A 19,946-nucleotide genomic window follows, 5' to 3' on the forward strand; every position below is an offset into this window, starting at 1 on the left:
AGTGAAATAAGCCAGATGACATTCCAGTAAGGCAATTAAGTGGTCCTATCAACAACAGTTTGATCTTAGCAAACATTCCTTCCTATAGCAATTTCTCAGTATCTTTACATAACAATCAGTAACTAGTCTGTCCTTGAGCCATCAACGTGCTGTGCCACAATCCTTATCTTGCAACAGAGACTTATAGCCTGAGGGAAATTTCCAGTTCTCTGCAAGGTCAATATTTGAAACTGCAAGGCTTTGGAAAACCAGGACCTGTGAAGTACATATGCTTTTTAGTATATTCCACAGTGAAGGGCAGATATGAAGAGAACAGCCTATTTGGAGAAAAAAGATTGTTGTGGGATAGAGGATGCTGTATTTTTGGTAGGCAGATGATATAGAGCCAGATTCCACAGATCTTTAAATACCTGTCTAGGGAATTAGGATCTGGTCTAGTAGCCTGTAAGCATTTGCTTCAGGCTGCAATATATTAGGAGGATGTTCTGGTGGCTATTTGAAAGCTGGATATAAGTGGGGAACAGGCGAGAAGCTGGTAGGTCCCTAGGTAGGTTTTTGCAAAGATTTTGGTCTGAATTTGTATGATGGTGTAGTAGGTTTGGAAAAAGTATAAATATTAGCGATTCTGCAGAGAAGAAACCAGTAGGGCTTGATGCTGAGAGGTGGGCAAGGAATAAGAATTATTATGAAGGTTCAAGCTTAGGCATCCAGGGCTGTTGAAAGAATACATCTAGTTGTAAGCAAGAAAAATTGGGGAGATCAGTTAGGGTAAGAACTCAAGGATTGGCAGGTATTACATGTGGGAGCGGAGTCTGACAGCTTTTGAAAGTGAGCCAAGGGTTGTGCCAGAAAAATGCTACTAGTCCTTGTGGTGCAGGGTTCAGATTCACAGAATTATCTCCTTTGGCCTCACAATTACCTTACCATATGAGGCTAGCAGGGCAGGTAAACAGATACTGATACCATGCTTTGGAAAGGGCAGTGGACTACCCCAATGGCGCAAAGCTAGGACACCATCGTCTTACACCTGGTCTTTTGATTCCAAGACCAGTGCTGTTGTAGGCTAGACTATGTGGGACGGGGGAAGTGCTCTATATCAGTTATGAACTTTCCCCCTCCCCCACCTCCTGGGGCTTACTGCATTTTACATTGTTTCCACAGCATTCTGTCCTCTCCCGGAAATTTGTGGAGGTGATGACCAAATACAACGAGGCTCAGGTGGATTTCCGTGAACGCAGCAAAGGGCGAATCCAGCGGCAGCTGGAAATCAGTATGTGTTTGCGGTTTGGTGTGAGCCCCTCCACCCCTTCCTGCCCTGTGGTTGTCTATCTCAGGTTGTGAGACCTAGGGAGAACCAGCAGCAACCTTGCTTGCGGCTTCTGCGTCATATTTGGTGCCCAAGCCCAGGACAGATGTAATAGCACATCCTGAATGCTGTATCTTAGGCTGAATGTGGCACAATGTTTATCAGGTCTAAGTAATTTTATTCCTATGGGATCCAACATTTCCTCATACATAGAGGGGAAACACTGCTAAACAATGCTGTCCTGTGGGCACTTTACATCTTTTTGCTGTCTGACAGCAAAGCACATTTATGAAATAAAAGATGTGGTGCTAGTTATGAAATAAAAGGTGTGGTGAGGAATAAGTAAATAAAGACATGCCCTTTAGAAATTTGGTAATGTGAAAGGCAGGGCCCTGCTGGGTAGAATGTGCTTCCAGTGGGAAGAACAGTGTAAGCAAGGACGTAATCAAGAAAAAGCAAATCTGTTTAGTAGTGGCAGGTTGGCCAGGGTGTGGGAAAATGGTGTGTTTGGAGAAGCAGTGTGAGGTTAAGATGGATTGAGGGATTCCGTGGCATAGTAAATGGGACTAATAAATATTCTGAGATGGGAAGTAATGTAATCAGGCTTTAGGTAGGTAATTGCTGATAATGATAATTGGATTAGAGAGAAATAGGAAAGATAAGTCAGGAGGCTATCAGGGGAGTGTTGTAAAGGCCATGGTCCTTATAGTGAAGTCACCATATTCCTACTTTTCAGGGAACTTTTCAAATGATGTTGTGCTTTGATTTTATATTTGATGCTCTACTTTTGTTATAAAGCTGGCAAAAAGACAACGGACGAGGAACTGGAGGAGATGTTAGAGAGTGGCAACCCTGCCATCTTTACTTCTGGGGTGAGGACTTGGGTGCTGGAGCAGCACGCCCCTCTCGTGAGAAGGGAGGCTGCTGAGGAGTTTTGCCTGGTCTAGCAGGTTGGGGCGGGGGGAGGCAAGAAGATCCGCGGGAGCATGTGAGGCTGTGTGCGGCAGGGGCGGCCTGTATTACAGGATGGCTGATGGCCTGGGTGTGTGGTCTGTTGTAGATCATTGACTCCCAGATTTCCAAGCAAGCCCTCAGTGAGATTGAGGGACGGCATAAGGACATTGTGAGGCTGGAGAGCAGCATCAAGGAGCTTCACGACATGTTTATGGACATTGCCATGCTGGTGGAGAATCAGGTAACCGGCAGTGAGTCACGGGGAGGGGGAAGTGAGAGAAGCTGAAGGTTTCCTGAGAACAGTGAGGAAGGGAATACTGGAGGCCAGTTGAGCTGGGTGGGAGGATCACTGGGAATTTGCATGATGGAATAACAGAATGCCAGTATCCCAGGGAGACATGCCTTCGTATCAAAGCTGACACTTTGGGCAATTGCAGCCTTGTCATTCTTGCCTGTTACTTTGGCCTCATAGTCATTTCTAGTTCATAACATGGTGTAATCTGCTCTGTCAAGTATCTAGTATCCTCCTCTCGCCCCAGCCTCAGTATCAATCTTTTCTTCTTCTTCTTCTTTTTTTTTTTTTAAAGATATGGACTTATAATGATGATGCCTTAAAACAGTTACCTAATATGAACTGTTTCACTGATGACATTGAAAACATTTGATCTTTTCTCTAGTTCACGGTGAAAACTTAGGTTTAATAGAGGTTTTAATTTTTTTCCATTTTTGTTTTTCTTTTGTGTGTTTCTAAAAATCTTGGCACTCTTTGCTAAGGAACAGTAGTAGACAACAGGAATGAAGGAATAGTAAAATAATATTTACAGAAAAACTTGCAACACTTATGGTGCTTAGTTGACAGCTTGCTTTGTCCCCAGGCATACTTGCTCAGGGATGGAATTCTATATTGCCTGCATGTAGTGTTAGTTTCACATAGCCAGATGGTTCCTAGTTCTTACGATAGTTAAATATGCCACAGTGTCATAGTGCTGTGCTACTATTATCCTGAACTTCCACCTGCTCTGCCACCTGGATAGGACCGAAAACTGCTTCCTCATTAGACAGACTGTAAAACCTATTTGAAGACGGAGCACTGCTTGACTGTTTTTTGACATTAGCTCCTTGCTCAGGGCCTAGTGCCTTTCCCCCAACCCTTTCTGGCCTTTGAGACCATCCCTCAAGTCCCTCCACCCCACTCTTCTTTTTCCCCCCACACTGCCTTGCCGAGGAACTGGCTTGAAATTCAAGTGATGGTAAGTGCCTTGCTCTGTTTATAGACTGCCATAAAGTGATGGGGTTTGTTGAGGAAGTTTTGGGTAGGTAAGGGGAATTCCCATCCTAAGATGTGTAGGAGTTAATTGGAGTGAATAAACTTCCCTGTCAGGAAGTAATAGCTAGAAAATGGTTGGGAATTTTATTTAGAGACACTGTCCGGAGGGGAAGATATACCCAAATAGCTTGGGTAAACCCAGAGTCTGTCATTAAGGGGCCTGGGAATATCTCTTAGAGAAAGCAAATGTTTCCAACCTTAGATACCTACTGAACACCTACTGTGTGCCAGGAATTATTCTACAGTAGTGAACAAACTCAGTTCAGGCTGAATGAACTTGGTTCAGGTCTGAATGACCAGGAAGAGGCCAGCATCCCGGTGATGCCCTAATAACATGAGATATTCTTATTTTGGGTCCTCCCCATGTGCTTAAGTAAAAACATGAAAAGGTGGGAAGGGGGATACCTCTGAGTATATTTATATGTAGTTACCAGGCATTTAGACAGTATGCTCCGGATGCCCAACACAGAGCCAGTCACAGAGAAGTAATTCAATGAATGTTTCTTGAATGAGTGGCCACCACAAAGGACTGGGAAGTCACAAGTAATCACATGGAAAATGTGAAAGTGCCCGGTAGAAGGCTTTCCTTCAAGATTTCTGGATGCTCGTCTTGGCACTGAAGATTATTAGAGGAGAATCCCTTCCCCACATTAGCTAGGACTGTTCTTGAGTGTGACTAGTGTCTGTTCTTTGCAGGGTGAGATGTTAGATAATATAGAGTTGAATGTCATGCACACAGTGGACCATGTGGAGAAGGCACGAGATGAAACCAAAAGAGCCGTGAAATACCAGGGTCAGGCCCGGAAGGTGAGACTCTCCTGTTGCCTTCAGAGAAGAGAGTCCATTTTGTACGCTGTCTCTTGCCCTTTTTCTCTTCTTTCCCTATCATTGTTTCCGCTGCCACCACCTCTTGCATCCGGGGAAAGGGAGCCATGATTGACCGTATTGAGAACAACATGGACCAGTCAGTGGGCTTCGTGGAGAGGGCTGTGACAGATACCAAAAAGGCTGTCAAGTATCAGAGTGAAGCCCGGAGGGTGAGCACCTTCGTGTCAGCTGGTCTTACTGGCTTCTCTCTCGTCATCCCTGCTGTGTCCTTGAGCCCATGCCTTTCCTCCCTGTACTGGCCTCATCCAACCCCCTACCTCAGCCCCTCCTAGAGACTAGCTGCCCGTCCTTCCTTCCCAGGTGTGCCTTGCATGGATCTGGCTCACGTGATCTCTACCCAAGAACCCACACTTGAAAGGCAGTTCTGTAGGTGGACATATGGTGCAGGTGTTCTGCTAGTCTTCTCCTGGGTACAGCTCATGAACATCTCAGATGTGACACTTGACTCCTTTGTTCTTCAGAAACACTCTTCATTGACTTCCACACCAGTAGGCCAAGCCCTGCCCCTGCCCGCCCCCTGCCTTTCCCTCTGCCTTATACCGAGCCCTGTGCTAACTGCTATGTAAATATTATCTCGTATCTTAGGGAGTAGCTATTATTTCTACTTTGTAAATGAGTCAGTTTAGCGTCAAAGGTTAAGTAATTGGCTTCAGGCCACCTAGTAAGCAGAGGAGCTGGGATTCAAATTCAGATGCCAGTCATGCTCTTTCTACTACACCATTGACTTTACCCACCCTTCTGGTGCTGTTGCTTGAGGACTTCTGAGCTTCTCTACTCACTGACTGTGGGTGTCCAGCTCTGGTGGCTTCTGCCTTTTAGACTGCTCTTCTTTGACTGTTTCTCTTGGGCTCTGATATTTTTGTTCTTCAGTTCTGTTTTTTTTCTTCTAACTTTACCTATTGCTTATGCAGGGTTTTAGGGAGCTGGGAAGTTATTTTACATGATGAATCCAGGCTGGGTCATACTTTTTGATGCCCCAATCAGTGTATTGGGTCTGACAGGTAGGAGTGTACTTTAGGGGACAGATGGACAGAGTTGGAAATTAGCACTGTGTCAAAAATGTCTTTGCACTCTCTCTTGAAAAGGAAAAATTGGTCACTTTATTGAATTTTTCCTTTTTTGAAAAGGATGAATTAGTTACTTGGCCAGTTGCTCTGTGGAGCTCCAAGATAGTGGCTCTGTTATGTCTGTCAGGACTGCAGTGTGAGCTGAGAGCTGATAGAAGCTCCATATTTCCATCTGCTGGCATTGCTGGCCAAGAAGTAATTTAAGAAATGTAAAATATCTGGAAAGAATGTCTTAATATAGAGATGGAGTCATCTTATTTGGATCAATAAGATGCTTTCTGTGTAGAGGTGAAAGGGGTTGGGTTTTGGATGAGTCATTATTTTTTTTGGTTGTTTGTAATAATGATTTGTTTTTGTTTGTCTTATTCCTCTCTCCAGAAATTGATAATTATCATTGTGGTAGTAGTTGTGTTGCTGGGCATTTTAGCGTTGATTATTGGACTTGCTGTTGGGCTGAAATAAGAGTGGCCTGAGAGGCTGCTGCACTGAAATGTAAGTAAATGATGGTTCTTGGGGACCTCTGGACTGGCTCTTCATGAGGAAATTGGCCTCGAATTTCAAATTCCACTTCTTTTCTCTATGACTGTCCTTAGACACACTGAGCTTTCTAATACTTTGGGTAGCCTGTGGATTCTTCCATCACCCTAAAATTCTATTCTCAGGTTCTGGCTGCAGTACGTGGGTCAGGTCTCCTGGTGTTCTGATCCTGTGCTCCCCACTTTAACTCCCTTTACCAAAGAAGCACACCCCTAAGTTGGGTACAATATATGTCTTGGATCTAAGGGTCTGTCTTCTGAATTCTTACTGGCTTTCATGGACATTGGACTATGCTTTCCATATCTTTTTCAATGTAAATGAAGCTTTGAATTGGGATTTGGGTCTGTAGAGTTTTGTTTGCGGCTAACTTGTTGGATCTTGGATGATCTGGCACAACTCAATACTCAAAAATGTTAGCTATAACATTATACAATGATATGTGTATAAGGTGTACTAAATACCTTATACACATATCATTGAATGCTCACAATAGCTTTAGGAGATAGTATTATGCACATTTTACAAATAAAGAAACTTAGTCTTAAAAAGAAGTAACAGGGCCAAGTTCACTACATCTTGGCTTCTTGTAAAACTGGCAGCTATTTTTCATTGTCTGCAAAGTCTAGAGAACCTTAGACGATAGTGACTTTAAAATTAGGCTCTTAATTTTCCTTAAAACTTGTTAAAAAGGATAGAGCTGACCACTGAATCAGGTTTAATAGCAGTTAGCAAGACAAGAATGATCTGGTTACTGGGACTATTAAGACTTTTGTGACTTTTAAAATATTTTTCTGAATAAAATATAGAATATATTGTTTTTTTAAAAGACCTGTAAAATACAGAAAAAATGAAAATAAATTATTGCTGATAACCTTGTGACATATTCAAACACTCAGATATAGTTTTAAATAGTTCAGATTATATTATCCATAGTTTTGTACCAAGTCACAAAATCATAAGCGTCATTGCCCATCTCTAAAATGTCTTTGTAAATTTACTTTTCAACATGAGATTATGGGTATACTCTTAAATATTTTACATTTCCCCAGTGTTCAAAGTTTATGTGACTATTGTGTTGCCATAACTAATAGTCTGACTAACCTTATATAATATTTTTCCCATTTTTATTTTCTGTTTATTATAAATTCATATAAGTTGGACTGCAGAGGTAACAGAGATAAACATTTTTAAGCTTTTATATGTACTTCCATGTTGATTCCCAGAGCTGATGCTTTATTTTTGCCTCAATGCGTCTCTTCTTTCTTCCTCCTCCTTCCATGTGACAAGAGGGTCTGAAAGTCTGCTTATTGTAGGACTAAACATTCAACTTTGCCTTGAGAGAGCAGCAGCAATGAGGTGATCAGCCTCATTGGCAATTCATTGGTTTTGGGGTTTTTTTTTCCCTCTTTTTTCTGGCATTTAGAATCTAGTACATGATGAGGTTTTTTTTTTTGCTTGTAATGTTTGAGTTTTGTTCTGACTCTTAACTGTTCTCTCATTAGAAAAAGTTAAAATAAGATGTCTTGTAAATTCATGGTGCCCCTTACCATTCCTAATTCTAGAAATTCAGAATGTAAATAAGTCATTTTTGAGGATGTGACTCCTCAAAGATGAGGAAACTAATTAATATATTCTTCTTAGTTGACTAAACTGACCTATAAGATGCTAAGTTGCTGAACAGATGTTAAGGTGCTTGATATAGTTGATTCTGTTCTCCCTGCCAAAGTCAGGGATGATTGTTACGTAGGTCTGGAGTCGCCCTCCCTTCCTTCTGGTCTCTGAACAGAAGAGAAGGAAGACAACCTGTGTTTATACTCTCCAGTTCTGTGCCAGCTGCTGCTCTAGGATAATATCATTATCCCCATTTTACAGATGGGGAACCTCACTGAAGCGTAGCAAACTTAAGAAACTTGCCCAAGCCTATATAGCTTGTAAAGTGGAGTAGCCATAATATGACCTCTGAACTTTTCCATTGCTTTTCATTGTGCTCTTCTGCCTTCTAAGAGAAGGGTGCGGTGGTTCATGGAGATTTCAGCACCAGAAATATTCTGAAGTTTGCATTCAAGAGAGGTGCTGCTGTGGGCCCTGCAGAGAACAGGTGTTTTCACCCGTGACTCTGCCTCCCACCGACAAGTCCTTCCATGCATGTGTGGGGGCCTGAGTGAAGGTGTATCAAGGCCTGGAGCTTTTTCTATTTTTTTACTCTCATAATAGGGCTTTCAGTTCTGGGTACAGTGGGATGTTTAATTCCAAGTGCTGTCTTGGGTTTGTCTATAGGACTTTTCAGGTGTAGTGCCGACATTCCCATTGTTTTTTTTTGCAGTTATTTCTGATCTCTCTTCTCCACCTTCTGTGTTAGTGGCTGATTCCTGCTGTTGCTTTTCACCATCATCCTATACGCTGATCAGCTCCTCCTTTCCCTGCCTCCCTTAGAACCTGATTTCACTCCAGCCTGGCATGGCCACCCTTGTCTTCAGATGGGAACAAAGTTTGGATGGCCTTCCTGAGAGCGAGTGGGACCCGTTCCTTGTTTTGTAACCATCCTTGGACCTGACTCAGCAAACAACCTAGCCCCAGAGGAGTCCAGTCTACTTGATGCAACTCTGAGTTCTCCTCACAACCTTCTCCTGCCCCCAGCTCTGAAGTACTTTCCCTCCTGGACTGCGTGTGTCAAATGCCTTGCACCTTGGAAGGCCCATGTGAGACCCTCCTAAGGTGCTGTATTTTCTACCTCATGGAATATTCTTCTCCTAGAAATTGCAATGTATTTTTTTAGGGGGGTATCTTTAACAAAGCGGAGGGATTCTTCTTAGTTTAGCAGTAGTAAGGTTTGTATCTGAGTCTTGTATCTGGCAGGATGCCAGTGCTTAGTTTGTTGTCCCTATGTCCTGAAAACACAAGACTGGCAGATGTGTTTACTCAAGGAGGGACAAAGATGATGCAGTCATCTGAGATTATCATTTGTAAATGCTGAGGGTATGGAATATTTGTTGCCATGTCTGAGTCTTAGAAACTGGCTATTCACTGTTAAAGGGTGATGCTTTGTAAAGCCACTGCCTCGAGGCCAAAAATAACCAGGGATTTTAAATTGGGCCAGGGATAAGGTGCTAGAGTCCCAGGCTCTGGAAATGTTTCATGAGACTGATGTGAGTATTTAGTCACTCATGTTCCAGGTGTATTTTTATAATTGTGTGTGTGAGATGTATGTACATATATGTGTGTCTCTCAGGAAGGAGGAAACTGGAAATGGAAGATTTTATGACCTCAAAAAAATAAAAAATAACATTGAGCTAGGCTAAAAATTAGGTAAAGGACACTTGCTTACCTGCAAATGAATCACCATAGAAATATGATCTTCCCATGTCATCAAGAAACTTGTTTTCTGGATGAGTACTGGGAAAATCAAATGAGCTCTTTAGAGCAAGGACTAAGGTGATCCCCGTTAGGTTTTTCTGCTTAATGTTTTGACACCTCTCCCCACCTGCTGCCTACTCTAGGCTTGTCCTGAGAACATCCCACAGCAATCTGATATTATTCATGTGACCTATAGGATGTCCTGTCTCCAGGGAAGAGTCAGGGTAGACTGGAGACTACAGAGTGGGTCTTCTTGCTACGGGGTGGCTTGACAGGCTCTTTGCCTCTCCCAATTCTTATCATGGAGGAAGCAACAGCCAGGAAATCTTCAAGTGTAGTGACTGCTAAGTCAGTAGTAAGCTCCTTAGATTCCCTGCTGGTCTCTGCCAGTCCTCCTGATTTTGGGTACCAGGTATATTTCAGCTTTGACTTTAATGCTTTCTATGCTTTCTAGGATAGGATGAGCATTCTAATCTAAGCACTACACTTTAGCTTCCTTTGCAAAGACTACTTAATCTCAGTCATCACCCCACACTCAGACAGAGCCAAGGAGATGCCCTGTTGCCCATGGCTATGATGTCCAACAGTGGATTGGCTCCAGCAACAAGGGGAGACAAACTCTAATCACGAGCCTTTGCTCTCCTCTGAGATGGAGGCCTGGGGCTTATAGTTTGGAATATAACATGTGAAGGGTTTTTTTTGTTGTTGTTTGTATTTTTTTTTTTTTAATGTAAACTTGATTATTTTATTGCTAACTTAAAAATAAATGACTCTATATTGATTGTGAAACAGTTCTGGCTGTAGCTCCCTGCAAAATACATAGTGATTTGGTGCCACCACGTGGTGATTTTTGTTCAGGTTTTGGCATGGGGTTAAAAATCATTTTAAGTCATATGCTGGACTAGATGAGGTTCAAAAGTTCAAATTTTTGAAATGGTTTAACTCCCCCAAATTGTAGTGTAACTGTATTTGAGTTTCAGATTTGAGGTACTTCCCTCAAAATAATTTGGTTCACTCACTGAGTATCTGGCTCTAGGAGGAAATGGGGGAGATCTGTTGTGATGTTATGTAGAAGGCACAACAACATACTAAAATGTCCTCTGAGATTCCAGTTGCTCTAATTTTTGAGTCTTTCACCTGGGAATAACATTTCTATTAACATTCTGGATTCTAGAAGCCAGATCCATCTCCTTTTTCCTTCTGGCGTTCCCGTTTCCTTCATACCCTCTTCCGTATCCAGATGCACTTCTGTCTCCCTTCCTTCAGAACTGTCTGCACAGTGACGTTGTTTCTCATGTTGTTTCTCATACTTTTTCTTTCCTTGTCTGGATGAGCAGAAGAAGATCATGATCATGATCTGCTGTGTTATCCTTGTGGTCATCTTAGCTTCTACCATTGGGGGCATATTTGCCTGAGCAAGGTGAGCCATCTGTGGGGAGGGTCAGGCTGCTTTCACTTACTTGAATCTCTTGTGTCCTGGGGGCATTCTTTGTCACCAGGTGCCCTAATGTGGGTGGGATTAAGAGCTGGAATAGATAGAGAAAACTAAGGAAAGGTATGTTTCTGAGAGAGAAAAATGAGTTGGCGGCAGGTAGTTCTGGGGAGGACAGGGGGAAAAAAGAAGGTGGCAATTTGTCCTATAACCAGGTCTGGTAGGAGAATGCCTTGTACAGGTTATGGATGTTGATTCCTGCTGCAAATCTTAGCCTTGGTATCTTGGAATGGCAAAAGGAGCAAGAATTAGTTCTTGTATTAGATTCACTCTGAATTCTTTGGAAGAGGTCCACACAGTAAACTCAAATTAAATTTCTTCCCTCCATTGTTAAGACAAGATAACGCAGCCTTGTGAGTAGTCCCTTACTCCTGCAGAAGAGGGACTTAGTGATCCGGGCCACAAACACCAGGCTATATAATCTATGACTTTTTTCTTCCATTCTCCTGTTATCTCTTTCAGCCCTCACGGATGGATCCTTGACTGGCATTTCTACTCCTCCTTCCACCTCTGTGGTGGCATCACTTCTCCACTGCAGACTTCTCAACTACTCTTTCCATTATGAAACTTCTTATGACAAAGGGCGTCAATCAACCACTTGTACAAGTTACGCAAAGGGAGAACAAGCTTATGAAAATTCATATGAAAATATGGCTTTGGGTAGGGAGCAGGGGTGAAGGAACAGGGAGTACAGTAACGTATAGCTAGTTAGGCAGATGGTTTAAAGGAAGGTACTGCAGGGTAGAGAAAAAAGCATAACGGGGACCTGTTTAGGAATTAAAACTTAGAGCCTGCACCGTCGGTATGGCTGTGAAGAGGCAGATATCGTAGCACACCCAATTCAACAGGATCTCGTTTTAAGTGCTGTGAGTTGATCAGGATCAGGGCACTGTTACTTCTGCCCCTCAGGTTCTTCTAGGTCTCACCTTCGACCACCCCTACGTCTGCTTCCTTCTTAGGGTCCAATAGTGGTCTTAAAAGTGAAGAGTATCTAAAGATAGACACCAAGCCTGCTTTGCTCACTGCTGTGCCCCTACTGCTTAGCACAGTGCCTGCCACTTACAGGTGCTCAAATATCTGTTGACTTAATTACCTATAATTAAACTCTGATTTCACTCATGCACAGGTCCTTGGATTTGACTCAAACTCTTTAAGGCATCAGTGGGAACATGGTTTGTTCCTATCAGAGGCTGTGTAAAGCCGCCTGGGAATGGGCTAATCTCCTTACACAAAAACACTACAACAGGCTCCCTCCTTACCACAACATATACTTTAAAGTGTTTTTCCATGTGCTTTTTCTCTGATAGCGGAGGTCTTTCTGTCAATAGACTCTCACTCTGTGGAGTGGACAGCTGGCCCCAGGATTGTGGTTCAGTGACTAAATACAGACCCAAAACAAAAGAAACGGGTTTACGTTATGACTGAACTCCCAACCAGCAGCCACTCAGTACCACACTCAATGAACCATAACAAAGAACAGATGAAGTTGTTAGGTGACAAAGGTGAAAGAGGTTATCACTGACTTCACTTCTTCCTGACTTGTGCTGCCAGCTGAAACTGCTGGCCAGCAATGTACATATAAGAAACTGTTCCAAATACTGTCCCCAATTCAAGGTTCAGTTGTGTTCGGCTTTAAAACTGCTATGTAATATGAGTTCTAATACAAATTATTTATGTAGTAATTAATTTCAAAAGGTTCACTAAAACACTGAAAATCACAGTACCCAACATTTGAAGACAACAGAACTGTTTAGGTAAGCTTGTACTTTTGAAAATATATTCTTATTTTCTTTGCTGGAAATCTTATTTTTTAAGAAAGTGGGATAAAAAAACAACATTTTGATCAGTATGCTGATTAAAAAAAATGACATTTTGACCACTTTAAAAAGCAAATGGTTTAATATTTCTATCAATTTGTGTTTCCTTTAGTTTAAATAGGGGATAGAAATTCTACTATCTCTGAAAATAGATTAATCTTCTTAAAGGTAAACAGGGAGCTAGAACCATGGAGATTTGAATCATATGGGGCCCTCATTCATCCAGCAGTAATAATTTGGATGCTACATGGCACTGTACTAGATCTTGCAGGAACGTAAAGATAGAGCCAAACACCCTCGTTCTTTGGAGAATTTCACACCTAGGAAGGGCCACACAATTTCAACTTTTGTTATCAGTTCCTTTTCCTAAAAAGTCAAAGGTATGTTTCTTGCCATACTGTCCAACATTCCCCCTTCCAAAATTGAGAGAAGATGGATAGCTGGGCATTAATAAATATCTGTTGAATCAATTAACCTATATGCATTGTTTTTTTCTTTGTTATTCCAGAAATGTTTGTGTTTGTAACCAGTAAAATGTCATAGAAACTAGCTCCTGAAGTATGTACATATAAAAGGCAGTATAGACATTAAGTCAGGCTTACATCATAGGTGAGGGATGCAAACATTTGCTTCATCCCTGAAGAAATTCATCTTACAACCCAGGAGAACCAAGAGCTCTTCACAATCCATCAGGCCTTATACTAATCTTTTAAGGGATTAAGAATGACTGATGAGAACTTATTTCCTCAAGTTATGCTCAAACTTTATATAATATAAATATAATGTGCTGATTTTAAAAAAATCAACAAATCTACTCCTATGCTCTTAGTTTTGACATAAGAAGAACTATCCAAAGACTTCAAGGGAAAGCCAAGGGGGATAAAAATGCAGATTCCTTCTCTCCATAGCCTCTGTACATTTATTTCTTACACTCTACACACGTTCGGGCATGAAGAACTTGCCCCAATACCGCCCCTTCTGGGTCAAGTCATATGGGCTCAGTACTTTCCGAATGCCCAGCATGTTGGCGGTGGCTATGCGCTCAAAGGTCCAGGGGTTTTGGTTGTTATGTTCTCTTTCCTCTTGATCTTTCCGCATCTTCTCTAGAGTCTCACGGCTCACAGCCTTTGCTGGGAAGGGTAACTTGTGGGCAACCTGGTTCAAGAAACCTTGTACCTCTTTGAATTCACAATGCCCACCCATCTCTACTAAGAGGCGGCCAGCCTTCACAGGTGTCACATAGTGATCAATGGCACCTTTGCCTCCCCCCATGCGCTGCCCAATACCCTTGCGGGTGATGGGCTTGAAAGGGGCTGGTACTCGCCATATAGCAAACATGGTCTTGGGGTCCATGGAGCGATTGATCGTCAGGCGCATCATTTCAAAATGGCCCCAACGGAGGTAACCACCACCCAGTGCCTAAAAGTGAATGGGAGAATTAGAAACACATGAGGTCTTAGATATTTTATATAGGTTCTTTTATATCTCTTCTTTTATAGTGGCTTCAACAATACACATTAAAATAAAAATATAAGTTCTAATAAGTACCACGGAGGAAAAGACTATGGTATAGTAAGAAAGGAGAGCAAGGGTAGACCCACGTCATTGGAGAGCCAGGGAAGGCCTCCTTGAGGAGGTGACATTTAAAGCTGAGGCCAACAGGCACATGAAAAAATGCTCAACATCACTAGTCATCAGGGAAATGCAAACTAAAACCATGTTGAGATATCACCTCATCCCAGTTAGACTGGCTATAATTAAAAAAGAAGAATACCAAATACTGGCAAAGATGTGGAGAGAAAGGAACACTTCTACACTGTTGGTGTGGCTGTAAATTAGTACAACTACTATGGGAAACAGTATGGAGGTTTCTTAAACAGCTACAGATAGATCTTCCATATGATCCAGCAATCCCACTTCTGAGTATATACCCAAAGGAATGGAAATGATCATGTTGAAGGGATACCTGCACTCCCATGTTCATCACAGCTCTGATCACAATAGCCAAGACATGGAACCAAACTAAACGTCCATTGATGGACGACTGGATAAGGAAAATGTGGTGTATATATACACCATAGAATACTACTTACTCTGCCATAAAAAAGAATGAAATTCTCCCATTTGCAACAACATGGATCAGTTTGGAGAAACTTATGTTGAGTGAAATAAACAAAGCACAGAGGGATAAATACCTCATGTTTTCTCTCCTAAGTGAGAGGTAAGAGAGAAAGAAGGAAGGAAAGAAAGACCACAGTGGTGTGTTGGACTTGAAGAGGGAGAGAACATACCTAGGGATACAAAGTGGAGTGGGGGAAGGGGGATGGGGAGGGAGGACGGGGATAACTGGGTGGGGGACACGGGGTATAATCACAGTTTGTGATAACGGGCATACTGCCAGTATGGATCTGGCCATCACATCTTGGGCATGAGTGGTGACAATCAGCTTTGTACCTCATGAATATTCATAACCAAAAATTAATAATAATAAAATAAAGTAGAGGCCAGAAATAATAAGAACTAGCCATGGGAAAAGAGAGGGGTGTTCCAGGCAGAGGAATGGTGTATGTGAAGTCCCTGACATAGCAAAAGGCTCGGTGTGTTTGAGTAGAAGCCAGTGTGGCTGGAGTGGAGTGAGGAACGGGGAGAGGGCACGAGGTTCTGCGAGGTCAGCAGGGGCTGATTACGCAGACTGTGGGAAGAAGACTTTAAAACATCACTGGGGCTGCCTGATGGAAAATAAGCCCTGCTGCACACCTGTTTGTGTAGCTACTGAAGTCTTCATGGAAGTCACTCAAAACTGAGAAAACAACTGTCCCACACCCTAAGTGGTGGACAGTTTTAGTTTTTAGCAATAGTTTCCAAAGATCTCATGGTGTGATTATGGGGCAAGTGAGGTAGCTTCTTCCTTCTCTCACTTTCTTACTTTTACATTATTTTCATCCTACATTAAAAAAAAAAAAAAAAGATAATGACTTAAATGTTTACTGGGTAGCCAGTAGACTCTGTGCACATCAGTTTAAAGAACAACTGGTGGCAGTTCTAATAAAAAAACTGTGGAGGAAGAGACTGGAATTAACTCAGAGAGTATGAGATTTTGTTAATCCCCAGCTTCCATCCTGTAGCTGCTTGATGCTGAACTCACCAAGATTGCAAAATTGCCTTCTGTGAACTCAGTAGCTTCAGTGGAAAGTCCACGTATATCCTTCAAGTTTTTAGGTTCTCTTCTTGTTTTTGGCACAAGTGGTACTCTTTCAACAAATTTAAGCTTGTACTTTTCAGGAATGGAAATACCTAAAAGGAGCACAGGCAACCAAGAATAAGTAAAGCTACACATCTCAAAGGATCTATTTTCCTCCTATAAAGATTTGTGACAATCAGGTGAAAGTCTTCAGGTTACCACTGAATAATAATTTCAAAGATGTGTCACATTCTGCTTGTGGATGCTTTTAGTGACTAATGTTTTGACTATGACAATGGTTAATGCAAATGTTTCTAAACCTTTGAAGATAGCAAAATTTTAACCTTCAAACCAAAATGCATTTATTAAATGCCTACCTGTGCTCAACACTATAACAAGGACTGTTTGGAAATCATTATTTCATTTAATATTTACAACAACTTTATAGTCTTGGTATTTTTTAAGGCTTCCTTTTCTAAAATTTTGAACTTTTTAAAGTTTAACACACATAAATCCATGCGCCAAATAAAAAAATACACAACTCAGTGAACTATCAGAAAGTGAATACACGAACACACAAATGTATCACTAGTACCGAGATCAAGAAATAAAACATTAGGTAGGCAGTATTTTTAATTTCCATTTATATAAGAGGAACCTGAGGCCTACAGACATTTTATAATTTTATCTAGGGCATCCAGTCAAAACAGCAAAATCAGACTGCATGACACCTTTTTAAAAAAATACTCCTTCCCTGGATGTTAATGAGGGTAGAGGAAAGAATACTATTGTACTACATTGTACATGAAAATACCTAGGTTTAGTTCTGCCACATTCCTGCTGGGAAACTTAACAACCTAGGAATCCTTTGATCAATGCTCTGTATTTTATATATGCAGGGGCTTTGCATGCTGGGACCTGCACAGATCCTACAATGTGCAACAACAGTGCCAGGTCATGGCAGGTGGCACAACTTCAGGCCAGACATGTGACATTTTCTGTATCACCTTTACTTAACAATTTAGAAAAAAAAATTAACTTGTAAGTCATGTACACAATTTCTATAGTGAATCAAGCATGGCTCTATGGTGGACACAAATATAAAACAGGAGACTTCAAGGAATTACCAAATTATTACGTCAGTTACAGAAACTACCCCTCAGCTTCTATGAGGGGGTCTTCAAAAAGTTCATGGAAAGATTTGTATTATCTTTCAATTCCATTTCTCCATGAACTTTTTGAAGTACCCTTGTATATGCAGCTACAGAGACACTTAGTAATGTTTTGTCTTGCTTACAAGTCAACAAGTACTTCCAGGGCACATAGTAGTTTAACGATTATGTGTAGAAGATAAGACCGTCAAATATCCAGGCCCCTGTCACTTTTTTTGAGGTTTCCAGTATAATAAAAAAAAAGAATGATACATTAGATTTACAAAATTGTGACTTACCTTAACGGTTTATATTTAAGAAGCCAATACTTTTCACATAATATTGTTCAATGACTGCATATATATGGAGAGAACATCAAAAGGTTCAAATTGGAGGTAGTCAGCCCTGGCTGAGTGGACCATCGCTTATACATCAGTGGTAAGCAGTAGGGGAGCTATCCCATTAGACATTTACTCCCTGAGAGCAGGGACTCTTTTTGGTTCCTTTTGTTCGTCGATTTATCTCTGGTGCTTAGAACACTGCTTGGCAATATAGTATGTCCTCAGTTCATGTTTATTGAATGAGTGAATGGGGACAGGAAGCACAAGAACACTCCTATGTCTTCTACCCTCTGCTGGGTTCCATCAGAGAAAAGACTTAGAGGAAAATGACAGATAAGCTCTCACCTTCAAAAGTTGGCACCGGGAGTAGCGTCTTTAGGCCAGCACTGGCGGGCAGGGCCGCCCAAGAATCTACGAAGATAAATCAAATTAAAAGATCAAGGCGACAAGGCCGGGGCTGGTACAACCTGGGCTAAAGGCACTTACTCCTGACTGAAGTGTAGGACACGGGTTCCACTAACTGGGCTCACAGGACCAGGCCCCCAAAGAGGCCAGCCGGGGTCTCTGGGCACCTCCCGGAGGAGGCTGTGACCCTTCTGTGACTCCCTCCAGTGGAGGTGGAGGTTGCGGGATAGCGCAGCCCCTAACCAATGCTTCAGCAAACTTATCCAGACACTTCTTTGGGTAGCATCGGAGGGTGGGGAAGGGAAAGAGGGCAAGTCTTTAGGCACCAAAGGGGACTTCTGACCTGACAAGGGCACCCGCAGGATCGGCGCACTGGCGCGAGCGAGCAGCCTCCACATGGTCACGCGCGCCCGGCCGCGCTGGGGTCCCCACTACCGCGACTAGGGCGCTTTCCTCCAGCCCGGGAGAGAGCGGCGCTCCTGACCCACGCCGGAACCCGCTCAGGACGCCGCTCAGCCGGGCCGGAAATCGTGCTCACGCCGTCCACGCCGCACAAAGTCCCGTCGGAAGCGGAAGAAACCGGAGCCTCGGCGCATCAGTTCCGGCGCTGGTGACTGCGGGTCAACGGCGCGATCGACAGAGCCAAGCCAGGTCTTCACCGAGGGCGGGAGGGCGGGGAGTTTTCTGGGCGGAGTACAACGCTGTTAAAGCCCGGGGTTCCTTTAGGAAGTTGGTCCCTTACCGTTCAGTACATGACATCCTTCTCTGGGGGGCCACTCAAGACATTAGGAAAATACCTGTGAGTCTTCATTGGCTTAGCATTAATGGGGCGCTTGCAGTGTTTCAGACATTGATTCAGTACCTCTTTGTGTTTAGTCATCCTAACAAATCCGTGAGGTAAGTCATTATACTTATTTTTCAGATTCCATCCCAAAGGCCAAAGAATTTAACTTTCACAGGGTCACACAACAGGATAACAGCACAGCCAGATTTTGAGCACAGTCTGTGTGACCCCAGAGACCCCAGTGAATGGACAGTATTATAAGCTGATAGCAAGTTAGAATGAAATAATGTATAATTATTCTGGGAGTATGTTGGGAAAACCATTTTTATGGACTTGAATCGTTCTAATTAGAATGAGAGAGGATCTTTTTCCGAGTTTCTAGGACACAATGGGATTAGCAAACTGAGACTGATGTTTGTTTGTATTTAAATCACACCAAAACTGTGTGTGGCCTTTCCCAGGGAATAATTTCACAGATGTCAACAAGTAAAACCTGTAATGCTTGCAGAGCTACTGGAAGAGCTTTCTCTGTTCACAATTTTATGACTTCTTGATTATCTACACACTGAATTTGCCTCAGAAGAGTTAATGGACTGTCATTTCTGTCCCAAGAGCAGTTCTAAAAAAGTTAAGGCGTAAACACTCCCCACTGCCCCCAGCCAGTGTCAGATTCTGGGCAGCTCTTCTGCACTTCCCCTTCCCCTCCACCAAAGTGGGAGATCCAGATGTGCTCATGCATTAAAAAATCTCAAGCTGAATATTGTGTAATGTTGTTCTGGGTGAAAAATAAAGCAGCAGTAAAATCAACTCTGATTGGTTTCTTTTCTTTTTTAAAAAAAGATGAACGGTAAGGGGATCTTAATTTAACCCTTGGCTTGGTGTTGTCAGCACCATGCTCAGCCAGTGAGCTAACTGGCCATCCCTATATAGGATCTGAACCCGTGGCCTTCGTGTTATCAGCACCGCACTCTCTCGAGTGAGCCACGGTCCAGCCCTCTGATTGGTTTCTAAGTCTTTAGGTGCCCTAAAACTTTCATCGTTTATTTTAAAAGAATTTTAAAAAAATGCAATCTACAGATTTAGTGCAATCTCTTCAAAATACTAATGTCATTTTTCTCAGAAATGTAAAAAAGCAATCCTCAAATTCATATGGAACCACAAAAGGCCTTAAATAGCCAAACAATCCTGAGCAAAAAGAACAAAGCCAGAGACATCCCACTCCCTGATTACAAAACGTATTATAAAGCAATTGTTATCAAAACAGCGTGGTACTGGCATAAAAAGAGACATATCGACCAATGGATGGGATAGAAAGTCCAGAAACAAACCCAGACTTCTATGG

The 19,946-nt window shown here is 42.3% G+C and overlaps 2 protein-coding genes across 5 annotated transcripts in view; one reads left to right on the forward strand and one right to left on the reverse strand.

The window, feature by feature from the left end:
* STX3 (syntaxin 3) overlaps positions 1-12,716 on the forward strand; it is a 54,708-nt gene extending 41,992 nt beyond the window's left edge. The window contains exons 6-11 of one of the 4 annotated variants that reach the window (XM_063095930.1): positions 1,162-1,270; positions 2,105-2,178; positions 2,367-2,501; positions 4,284-4,394; positions 5,921-6,034; positions 8,513-8,573. In XM_063095930.1, the coding sequence (XP_062952000.1) occupies positions 1,162-1,270; positions 2,105-2,178; positions 2,367-2,501; positions 4,284-4,394; positions 5,921-6,004 (513 nt within the window). In that variant the 3' untranslated portion in view covers positions 6,005-6,034; positions 8,513-8,573. Of the gene's footprint in view, positions 1-1,161; positions 1,271-2,104; positions 2,179-2,366; positions 2,502-4,283; positions 4,395-5,920; positions 6,035-8,512; positions 9,414-10,770; positions 10,854-11,387 lie in introns of those variants that run through there. The other 3 variants (XR_010023437.1, XM_063095929.1, XM_063095928.1) reach the window with 3 other exon arrangements.
* Positions 12,717-12,805: 89 nt separating this feature from the next.
* Positions 12,806-18,379, reverse strand: MRPL16 (mitochondrial ribosomal protein L16). Its single transcript, XM_063095931.1, has 4 exons — positions 18,164-18,379; positions 17,761-17,826; positions 15,888-16,036; positions 12,806-14,161 (listed from the first exon to the last, which is right to left on the reverse strand). Exons 1-4 carry the CDS (start codon positions 18,216-18,218, stop codon positions 13,676-13,678), a joined length of 756 nt encoding a protein of 251 aa, XP_062952001.1. The 5' UTR covers positions 18,219-18,379; the 3' UTR covers positions 12,806-13,675.
* Between the last annotated feature and the right edge of the window lie 1,567 nt (positions 18,380-19,946).

This window comes from Cynocephalus volans, chromosome 4 (assembly GCF_027409185.1).
Source record: "Cynocephalus volans isolate mCynVol1 chromosome 4, mCynVol1.pri, whole genome shotgun sequence".
NCBI classification, from domain to species: domain Eukaryota; kingdom Metazoa; phylum Chordata; class Mammalia; order Dermoptera; family Cynocephalidae; genus Cynocephalus; species Cynocephalus volans.